Source organism: Cornus florida, unplaced genomic scaffold (genome assembly GCF_030987335.1).
Source record: "Cornus florida cultivar Cherokee Brave unplaced genomic scaffold, ASM3098733v1 CherokeeBrave_3.0.0_Hap2_Chr02, whole genome shotgun sequence".
In the NCBI taxonomy this organism is placed as follows: domain Eukaryota; kingdom Viridiplantae; phylum Streptophyta; class Magnoliopsida; order Cornales; family Cornaceae; genus Cornus; species Cornus florida.
In genome coordinates this window covers 675199-684794 of record NW_026775572.1, presented here as the reverse complement: position 1 = coordinate 684794, position 9596 = coordinate 675199, and the positions used below count along the sequence as shown (strand labels likewise).

The window sequence follows — 9596 nt, the reverse complement described above, 5'->3', positions numbered from 1 at the left end:
TATAAAGTTGAAATACTTTATCATTAAAGAAGATATTTAGAAACAACGAATGTCTATTGAAATTATAAGTACACAACTTATGATTGCAATCCATTAATGAATGGACTATCATCCAAGACATTTATGGAACATGTTGAAAGAATGGGTCTTAAATGTAGTCAATGATGATTATTTTTTAATTGTGGATTGCTTAAATAGTGCTTATATATATTTGACATTTTGCGCTGATTAAATGTGTTTCTGATATTTCCTATTAATTAATGTACATGTACATATTGCTTTAATAAGTAGTAATAGGAATAGTCTTGGAAAAGACATTATTGTTAGATCATTATTGATACTTCTCATTTATAGACTATGTTGAATAGATTACTAGTGTTGTGGTACATGGAAGGGACTGTGTCATTTAAGGATATATAACCGCCATGACTCGCATTGGTAATTTATTTACCATGGTATTTATGATGACCAATTTAATGAGTTAATCTGATTTGTGGTGCACATTAATGACTATTTTACTAAACCACTACAGAAATTATCATATGTGCCAAGTGGGAGAATGTAAGATTATTTATTTAATTGTGGCCCACATGATTTGGACATGTGACATATTACTTGGTGGGTAAGTAAATAGATATCAATTAATATTATTTATTTTTGATCAACTTATAATTACCTTTTTGGTAATTACTTATTGGAGAGGTGTTTTCCTTTCTTATTCCTTACTTTGATGGAAAGTAGAATTATGTTACTATAAGGAAAACTGGTCCTCTCTCTGCCTTTATAAAAGTGCATATACTCCATCAATTATGTACAATTAATGAAATAACACGTAAAAGTTTTATGTGTGCAAAAGGCCCAGAGAGAGAAACCAGTTTTCACCTTTGCCTGTTGATCAGAATTGCAGATTAGTTTGTGGCCAAAGGATCTGGACGTTGGACTTAATCTTAACAAGAATTGATATCGTAAATCGAGGTATTTATATCTAACTAGTATTTATTTATGCATTATAGATATGTGAAAATCATGAAGTTTTAAGATATGTGATTCATGTAAATTTGTGATTAATGGCTTAACACGAATTATTATAGTTTACAGAAAGTCCCATGCCGCTTCAATTGTATATTACCAGTAGCCCATGTTGCAGGAAAATTTATATTTATGGTGGCCTGGCAATGTAGAAACGGAACGAACCAATCACCATTACATGCTCCTGTGAAGAACTAGTTCCATCTTGCATATCCAACACATAGCTTTTAACTTGGATGATCCATTCAACAGTAGCATTTTGATTGTCATACTCATAGATTTAACATTAAATGGCTAACATTACATTCTACTGAGAGTTAACGATGGTGAGTGATTGTGTGATTGAATCAAGCAAAACCAGCTTTGGTTACCTTTTAAAGTCATTTCTGGAGAAACCTTATAATACAAATGTACGTAACCCATACTGTAGGGTGTATCTCCAAATATATGAAAGAGTGAAATCTACAGTGACAGGACCAGTGCAGTCCTGCAGGATAATTTTAACTGCAATGAGACTATAGAATCAAATCAACATGCCACAAATGCAAACAGAAACCATATGCCTATAACCTTAACAGCTAATTCTTGTAGATCACAGTAAGTATTTATTAATAAATTAAGTGCACTGGGCACACAAGGGATACCACCCAAAACCACAAAGCCCTCTTTAGCCTTTGTCTCTTTTCTTTCTAATTCTAAATACATTTTGTGATCTACCCTCAATGTACAATCCTCTAAATACCCAATGGCACCAAACATTGAAAAACAAAATTATATAAGGTAAGGATAAAATAAAATAAAATAGTAAAGAGGGAACATACTGACAGGAGATCGAATATGTTGCAAATGGCTGTGTCTCTCACTCCTGCCATATGGGCTATACTTTCATTTTGTAACCTTTTTGTGTAGTAAGAGGTAAGTCTTGCTTGTTTGAGGTCTCTCGCATTAGCCAGACAACATTGATCATTTGAGACATGGTAGATCAAGAACGTGAAGGATTAAGATTGAACTTTTGTAGCTTGCTTTTTATTTCAAGCCTTCTGATATGTGCGAAGAGAAACCCCATGCAGAAGTCTGACAAATCCCAAGAAACTGAGTTTCCCATCTGAGTGTCTTATCCAGTCTTGGAGAACTACATGAACTGGTACTGACGGGCTGAGTCCAAGTTCCTGGTTAAAAGAAGCAAAAAGTTATAAATAAAAAAATATATCTCACAATTTTGTTCTTTCGGAGTAAACAAAATTTGTGCATGGGTTGTTGAAGTAGAGCATACTGAGGCAAGTTCTTCTATCATAATAGGTCTGTTTCCATCCTTCTCAAACAGCTCATATGCATGGCGTGCATGTTGCTCCCAGCTATCCATTGCTTCCAGTTGGTGCACACTTATGGCCGCAGCACAAAATTCTTCAAAGTCCAATTTTCTATATTGAAGAGAACTCATCTGCAAAATACACAAGTATACATTCAGCCACTATTCGGATTACTTTTTCATCTTTTAAATTGATAGGCAGTTAATTTGGTTAAATAGGTACATCCTTAGTGAACCTAACGAAAAAGACGAAAGCACAAAAAGGGAGGAAAAAATGTGCAAGTTGGTACCATGTTGACGTAATCTAGAACCCGTGAATCCTTCATGGCCTCGGTTGAGTTCTTTATCACAGCCTGCCAAGTTCAGAATGAGAATAGGGTAAAAGCAACAGAATCAAGAACAGATATAATATATATATATATATATATATATATATAGAGAGAGAGAGAGAGAGAGAGAGAGAGAGAGAGAGCTAACTGTTTTAAAGTTCTGCAGAGAAATGAATCCGCTCTTGTTTGGTCCTAGAAGTGTAAATTGTTCCCGGAAATAAGTTAGCTGAGGTACCGTCAATGTCTTAGCAAGAGCCTGCCACAGTTAGAAACTCTATTCAACATACTAATCACTCCTAGAACTATATATTCTAATGCATGAGCATAAAAGAAAAGATGGCTCATTCTATGTTAAGAAAAGAGTACAATTTAAAAACTTCTGCACCAATTTTACTCAAGTTTTGCAAGAGAGAATTGGTTTTAGTTAAAGCTCTTTTGCCTTGGCTAGTGGGGAACAAGGTATCAGGTCGGGAAATACCAGAAAGGAGAAAATGGAAAGTGAAACAAAGTATCCAAAATGGGAAAGAAAGGGAGAAAAATGATCAAGCATTAATGATACTGCAATCGTCAACCACATCAACCCATCCCAAATCTACAGTCTATAACACCAATTCCTGATATCTTAAATTTACCAAATATTTTTTATGTGCATATCTTACTAATTTTTTGAACATGAAGAGTTCCTTAAAAGGCAGGAGTGCATACCCTCAAAGCCGTTTTTCTTAGAGCGGACGAACATATATAAGCTTTTACGTGCTTGTATATAATCATATCCAATGGAATCTTCAAATCATGATAATTGGCCAGCCATGGATGACCTGAACATGAAAATCAGTGTGCAAACATTAGAACTCCAGAACACTACTCTCTCTCTCTCACACATACAAACTCACACACATTGCATTATATATACATCATCAGGGAGGGATCATGCAAGTCCATCAGTATTTTCAGTTTACACATAAAGGCGGCATGGTGCTGCCTTCTATATTTATATATATTTAGTAATTAAATTTTCAACATGGTTCACCAAGTATGATGAATAAAGTCAAAACAGTGAAAATGTATGACAGCCAGGCCCATGAAAAATCCAATTTAGTCCATGCCAAGTGATCTAATAATTTAGATTTTCAGAGGAATTACTAAGAGCCTGAGCAGCAGTTAATCTCTTGCGGTAATCCTTGTTCAGCAATCTCTTGACAAAGTCTATAGCATCTGAAGATAAAGAAGGCCATGGAACTTCATCAAAGCTTGGATCTGCCTTAAGAACAGCTCGAAAGATTCCAGATTCTGTTCTAGCCCAGAAGGGCCGGCTTCCACATAGAAGAATGTAAGCAATTACTCCAATACTCCACATGTCTGCTTCTGTTCCATATGATCTATGTAGAACTTCAGGAGCTACATAATATGCACTTCCAACAATATCGTTCAACCTTTCATCTGCAAAAACCTTCAACAGTCAAATCCAAACACATCTTTTGAGAATAAGATGGAAGGGTAAATTTCGAGTGTCGGATTTGACCTGGCTTTACGTAATCAGAGAGCCCGAAGTCAATGGCCTTCAGCGGGGAATGCTCATCTTTAGAAATAAAAAGAAAATTCTGAAGCAGAATTTAACAAGTAAATATCAACAAAAGTATAAAATAGCACAATGGAAAGGGATACGAAATAGGAAAGAAATTATAAGCAAATATATTCAGTCCATCCCTATAGTGGAGCAACAGTTGTTGCATCCATCTGTTCACCCAGAAAAAAAATTTATAGATGCAGAATAATATAAACAAAAATATAAACAGTGTGTAAAGAAATTTCAGTAACAATTTTTGCTTTTCATTTCAGTTTAGAAGAGGAATGGCTGAATTTCATAGAAATGGGAAACTATAACAATCCAATCATTGAATTTAGTCTCCATTATTTGGAATTCACAAAGCGGGAACTTCAGTAATAAGCCTATTCGGGGTTGATTAAAATATAAATGCCGAGACTGAATTTTAAATGCTTGTTGAAATACATGGGGGGCATCAGATTAAACTTAATCAATACATAAATTTAAATGACAACGCAATCCGTTCTTTAAACATGGCTTGTTTTCTTCCAACACAGATTATTCCTGAATCACAACAAAGCGAAATTTCTTGATCAAAATTCTGTAACTTCCACATATTATTCTTCCAGCTGTTTCTCAACGTCCAACCATATACATTGAATAACTACCTTATTTTGACTTATTCACGACATGATCAAAATATAGTTCTTTCACAAAGGAAACCAATTTAATACCAAAGATTTATGGCAAAACTACGACAGTAGCTATGAAGCATTTTGCATTATTATTATTATTTTTATTTTATAGTTTGATGCATTAAATGAAACTCCACAACAACAATGAGAGTGCAAGTACACAAGGCTTAAAGTGAAATCCGGTACAACTAAACACATAACAGGAGAAAAAATCCCGTGCAAGAGCCAAAACTGATATCTGGTTCTATAGTAAATTCAACAAGCTCAATAAAGGCAACCAAGTCCAGGATATTAAGCCTTTATGTTTCTATGAGATATTTACCTCTGGCTTCAGGTCACGATGAACCACACCTTGGAGATGACAGTAGGCAGCCACACTCAAAATCTGGACCATTACAACTTTAGCATCTTCTTCCAAATATTTTCCACCCCTAAAGAGCACAAATGAAAATTTTTAGCTGCTCAGGAGGATGCACAATAGACCAAAGATAAACCATTTAAGGAAATTACATAATAAGACAAGTACCTATTAAGTATCCTATCTAATAATTCCCCTCCTTTGCATAACCTGAAAATCATAAAACATAATAGAGGTTAAGCTCCAAAACCTAGAGGAATTCAGATTAAAGTCAATGATTCTGTGCTATATGTAAGACTATATCAGACATATATATTTCATTACCTTTGTGAGATAATAAAAATTCAAACAACCAATGAGGAAAAAAATATCAAAGGTCAGTAGCATGTGCCAGTGAAAACCTCTTGTTTGGTTTGAAAGCCTAGTGTTCCAAAACTTTGACCAGTTGCATACAACTCGGCTGGCTCATCTCAAGTTTTACAGAAAGCATATGTAAGCTAACTTTACAGATGACTCAGACATGTCACATCAAAGCCACTGTGAGCTATATGCACATCAATAGGGACATCAAGACTCCATTGTTTCTGGTGTTGCCTACTAAATCAAACAATAAAATTATGCTTAAATACTTCTACATGTAATGCAAGGTTGCCAGGTGTAAAAGTATGGCACCTAAATGTGGCTTAGAGAGAAAGAGATGCATTTCCTTCTTTCACAATTGGAAAAAACAAAATACATTATTAAGTGAAAAAAAAAAATAATCTAAGCCAACCACATAAAAATCAAACAAAATTATATCTCTCTATTAATAACGCAGAAATATCCGAACTTACTCCATTACTACATAGACATTGCCATCATCCTCATAGGCATCATAAAATTGCACCAGGCTCTTATGTTTTGTTAAAGCCCGTAATATTTTCACTTCCCTTCTTACATCCTCGATGGCAATTGCCGTAGTCATCTGCAAAAACAATCTTTCTATTAGAACAAAACAAAGAGCTCCCTTGGTTCCCACACTGTACAAAGCTAAATGCCAACATTGGATAACTGACATAGTCCATAGCAAAAACAACAAAACACTAATGGTTTAACTACGATTTCTATCACAAACGACAAAGGCCCCACTAATTTGGAAGGAAATTATTTCTTATAAGAAAATTACAAAAAGAAATTACACTGTCCTAGTTTTGGTCATAGTGAATTATGATATACAGATATAGTAACATAATAACAAGTGCAAATATATATTACATCACAATGCTCTGGATTACAAAAAGCAATGAGAACCATCGACCATACTTGTACTAAATTGTCGGTATTGAACAACATTTCCTCCATAAAATTGTGCCTATGTGAACCATCTACCATACTTGTACTAAATTATTGGTATTGAACGACATTCCCTCCATAAAACTGTGCCTATGTGAATCTTGAAATTTTCTTGCAATAACATTGAATTCAATCTCTTGTATCCCCAAAATTGTGCAGAAGTAAATCCATTGAATATATTCAGAAGCCAAATTTGTCTTTAGATTGGAACAAACTTGTCTTCATGCTAACAAAGATCCACCTACAATGAAACATTATACATTTACCCAAACTCAGAACAACAAACAAGATATACTGCAATCTCATGGATGGGATAATTCGATATGGCCTACTCTACTCCTATGTCCTTCCAAGAATGCAAGAGTTGCATAAGGAAATGATATAAAATCAGTAAATAAGTCACTCACAAGGTTACTCAAGTAAGTTTGCTCCATTGTAACCCAGAGGTCACGTGTTCGAAACCGGAAATAGTCTCTCCATGCGGAGGCATAGCTGCTTACATGTAACCCTCACCAGACCCTGCCAATGGCAGGAGCCTCGTGATATGGACTAGCCCTTTTAGGTCACTCGCAAAATTTATTAAACGAACAAAACAGCATGTGAAACACAAAGCAACTTAAAAGGAATCATAAGATACATAAGAACTGTAGTATTCAAGCAACAAGTTAGTGGCCTAGCGGTACCAGGCCCCTACTTTCCAGAGGGAGGTCGGGGTTCAAGCCTCGGTGGAGGCATGTGTGTGTGAGTAGCAACTAAGGAAAAAAAAAAAAAAAAAAAACTGTAGTATTCAAAACTTCTGATGAACTGCTCACTCAACCAAACTTACAAATGAGTAGATTTATACTAATGTGAAACCAACATAAGCAGTATTAGAAGAATCTGCAAGGCTTAGTAGAAAAGTAAAGAATCTGTTATTATCTTTACTATTTACTTGTTCGCATTGAATTCGTTACTGAAAGATATGCAAAAGAAGTTTAAAAGAATTAACAATACCTCATAACAGTGTCATGAATGTCATACCTTTGATTTTGGAATAACCTTGACTGCTACATCCTGCCCTTTTAAGCTCCCATGCTTTGCCTTTGCTGAACAAGTATATCCGAAATGCCCACGACCCACCTCTTCACCAAGCTCATAATGGGTGATGAAGTGCTTTGAAAACCCGAAATTCTTGTCCAACCCAACCTCAAACTCATTTCCTTCAGGAATTGAAGCCTCACTAGGCTTACCTGAACCATGCCTCCGAGCAAGGAATGCCCGAATGTGCTTTGCCGGAGAAGGTGGAGGAAATGGGCGCTTAAAGATTCGAAGAGGGGTAGAACTGACACTGGAATTGGCGGGTGAGTTCTTGAATATACTGTGCAGGGGACTTGGGCTGTAAAAAGGGAATTTTGATGATTTTCCAGTTTGAGAATTTATGGGTGGGTCGTTGTCATCGGGGAATACAGGATTTTGAGATAGCCCTTGTGGGTTTTCAGTGGGTTTTCCATGACAAAGTCCCATGGAACCAAAATCTCAATTGTAAAAGAAACAAACAAGAGATTCGGATATTTCAGAGGTTGTGACAGAAAAACAACTATTAAGTCACGGAAAATTGAACCATTAAGAGTAGATTAAAAGAAAGGGAGAAAATAAATCAGGAAAGTTGGAGCCCAGAAAGAGAAATTAACAAGAAGTAAACCTCAAATCAGAACAGAGACCTCCAACAAAGTGTCGGGAAACTGGAAGGGGAAGAAAAAAACAGAAATCTGAATAATCCAAGTGATACCCAGAAAGATGGAAAGATTCAGTTTGATCAACAGAAGCCAGAAAAGATTGGCAAAGAATTTCACAACCAAGAGACTACTCAAAAGGGTTGTAAAGAAGCCCAATAAGGAAACTGAAGTTCAAATTAATTCAAGAAAAGCAACCAAACTTTCTGAACAAACAAACAATGCCGGCCAAGAAAATCCCATTAAGAATCACAGAAATAAGTAACCAGAACAGAAGATTAGGAAAAGAAAAGAGGAGACTATAAACACCAAAGCAAGAGAGGCCAGAAAAAGTTTCAACAACAAGGTAAAGAAAGAATGAGACTGAGAAAAGAACACAAAAGTGGGAAAAAAAAAAAAAAAAAAAAAGAAAAAAAAAAAGAAAAGAAAAGGAAAAGATGCTTAGCAGAAACTGCAAGAAAGCAATGGGAAGAAAAAAGGCAATGAAACCAAGCCCCCCATTATTTCTCTGTTTCTTCTTCAAGTGCTTGCTTTTTTTATTTTTTTTTTGGGTGGTTTTGTGTGAAAATATAAATTTGTTAGAGCCCCAATAATTAATTATTAATAATTGTAGTGGGGTTGGGTTGCATTTGGATCCTTCCAGCCTGTCCTTATTTTGATAGAGAGAGAGAAGGGATGTATGTGAGTGGGATTTTCATACGTAAGACAGTATTGTAAACATCCATTCGCATACAACTAAACATTAAACATTTTAAACACTAAACATTTTCTCTGTAGTTTGTGCTTTTGACTAGCTCGAAGTGGGGTTTCAACTTTAGCTTCGTGATATTCGCACTTCTTAGACTCAAGTACCTTAAATGCTCTTAAGGCAAAATAAAAATAAAAAAACATCAATTTTTATATTTTGAGATTTTTTATAAAAATTTGGTCCACGGTCAACAAATATTCAGAGACAATTTACACATATTTTTAAATATTAAGAACATGGATATTTTTTACAGATTTTTTATATATAACAAAGAGAGTTCTTTCTGCAATTTATCCTTTATACATAATATGAAAAAAAAAAAAAAAAAAACAAATAACTTTAAACCCAATTCAATTATTAATTTAATAATCATAAAATTCAAGTTTAAATTATTAAGATACTGTAGTAACTTGATTTATATTCCACATATACAAAAAGGTTGCATTGTGCATCTTTTTATTTGTAGGGTTTGGTGCCTTGGTCAGTAGGTGTAGCTACTTGCATCGAGTCATTCTTGTCCTTAATTAATAATGGGTAA

The 9596-nt window shown here is 34.9% G+C and overlaps 1 protein-coding gene across 1 annotated transcript; it reads right to left on the bottom strand.

Moving 5' to 3' along the window:
- Nucleotides 1-1572: 1572 nt before the first annotated feature.
- LOC132290280 (CDPK-related kinase 1-like) lies at nt 1573-8849 on the bottom strand. Its single transcript, XM_059790073.1, has 11 exons — nt 7619-8849; nt 6100-6230; nt 5435-5476; nt 5231-5339; nt 4190-4268; nt 3811-4107; nt 3373-3485; nt 2816-2923; nt 2629-2691; nt 2303-2470; nt 1573-2198 (listed from the first exon to the last, which is right to left on the bottom strand). The coding sequence occupies exons 1-11, from the start codon at nt 8099-8101 to the stop codon at nt 2061-2063; spliced, it is 1731 nt and encodes a 576-aa protein (XP_059646056.1). The 5' UTR covers nt 8102-8849; the 3' UTR covers nt 1573-2060.
- Nucleotides 8850-9596: the final 747 nt, after the last annotated feature.

Bases quoted from the DNA above. Each gene is read 5' to 3' on its own strand.
- LOC132290280 (XM_059790073.1), bottom strand. From the start codon at position 8,101: ATGGGACTTTGTCATGGAAAACCCACTGAAAACCCACAAGGGCTATCT. The intron at 5,477-6,099 runs GTAAGTTCGGAT...TATGATTTTCAG, and splicing joins AATGTCTATGTAGTAATGGA to GTTATGCAAAGGAGGGGAAT. The intron at 4,269-5,230 runs GTAAATATCTCA...ATTCTGCTTCAG, and splicing joins ATCGTGACCTGAAGCCAGAG to AATTTTCTTTTTATTTCTAA.